General features: G+C 35.1%; 1 protein-coding gene across 1 annotated transcript in view; it reads left to right on the top strand.

Annotated features, from left to right (window-relative positions):
- Positions 1 to 1,545, top strand: part of csmd1 (CUB and Sushi multiple domains 1) — a 576,851-nt gene that overhangs the window by 457,243 nt on the left and 118,063 nt on the right. Inside the window, exon 31 of the mRNA XM_015374130.1 lies at positions 488 to 675. Within this exon, the coding sequence (XP_015229616.1) occupies positions 488 to 675 (188 nt within the window). The remainder of the gene's footprint in view (positions 1 to 487; positions 676 to 1,545) is intronic.

Here is a 1,545-nt window from a genome sequence, read left to right as displayed (position 1 = left end):
TATCATTTTACAAAGTGTCAGAAATGGGTAACAAAACTGCTATTTTCAATGACTACTTATTTTTGTCCAGCTTTAACATCGGTATCGATATCGGCTATCGGCTACATGAGTTTTAAAATATCGGCATATCGGATATCGGCCAAAATCCCAATATCGTGCATCCCTAGAAAATATGCTGGTGAAGATTCCCAGTCATCCAGGTCATAGTCATTCCAAAAAAAAAAGTCCAGTGTTTTTTACTTTTTTGGAATGAATAGGACAAAAAATATCTATGTCTATTAAACAACCATATCAAAATATATGTAAACAAATTAAATAGCAGTCGTTAGTCATATATCTTTCTTGTCATAAGATTCTCTAATGCTGTAAAAGTACAAAAGATGATTTTCAGCTGAAGAATAAACTAGATATAGTCCAATCAACTCTCAGCCATAGCCGATTGATGAGTTAGATTGTCTTTTCTTTTCTTTTCTTTTTTTTCCTGAAGTTTCAACATGGAGCCAAGTTATGACTTCCTGCACATCTATGAGGGTGAAGACTCCAATGGGCCGTTACTTTCAAGTCTTCAAGGCACCCAAGCCCCTGAACGCATAGAAAGCAGTGGAAACAGCCTGTTTCTGGCATTTCGGTCTGATGCATCTCTAGGAATGTCCGGATTTGCCATTGAATACAGAGGTAAGTGCAGCATGAAAACCAGCTTTTACCATGAGCTTGAACTAAAGCTGAGGTGTTAAAAAGGGAAGGATACCTCTTCACCAGACAGAACTGTTTTAGTTTAAATGATACAAAATCAGTAAGGAACAATATCCAGTTGTTATCTTGGTACTAATTGAAACAGCAATGTTGTTTAAACTAAGGTTCAATCTGGGATTCTTAAATACAAAAGGGAAATAATGTTATTAATTAGAAGCAGAAGTAAACTTTCTAACTTTATTCATTAGGGAGCACTGCATTGATAAGGTAGCACCAATAATCAAAAACAACAGGTTTGAACATAGCAGTGACTTTAATGAAAGTACAACCTACATCTGGTAAATTCATCTAGTTCTACTGATTGTGATTATCAGGTAGGAATTATTGTTACGGCAAATCAATACTGTGTTACAAAAGATAGATAATGCCCTTCACAACTATTTGCATGTTTCTGTGCACTAGATGCCTAGCAGTAATTGTCACTAAATCATCTTTTTATAAAGTGTCAGAATTAAAATGTCAATACACAAGTGTGGGTTGTGCTCTCATGCAGACTGGATAATATTTGAATCTATCTGCTCTTTTATTTTAAGCTCAAACAGAAATTGTTTTCAACTGAGAGAGAAGGCCATTTCATGTCTGACCAAGAGTTGTTTACGTCCATAGATTGTGACTAATGATTTAATACTTTTAGTCGATCTCCAACTTTGGCTCACTAGTGACTATTTCTTTTGCTTCCTTCTATTCTCTCCCTGTATTTATCTACTTAAAAAGTTTCGGTTATGTTGTAATTTACAAAATTTACCAAGCCTGTGATTTTGCATTTATTTACTACCTCTCATATGCCCCCCT

Source organism: Cyprinodon variegatus, unplaced genomic scaffold (assembly GCF_000732505.1).
Source record: "Cyprinodon variegatus isolate N-32 unplaced genomic scaffold, C_variegatus-1.0 Scaffold5, whole genome shotgun sequence".
In the NCBI taxonomy this organism is placed as follows: Eukaryota; Metazoa; Chordata; class Actinopteri; order Cyprinodontiformes; family Cyprinodontidae; genus Cyprinodon; species Cyprinodon variegatus.
This window is presented reverse-complemented; position numbering and strand designations above follow the sequence as displayed.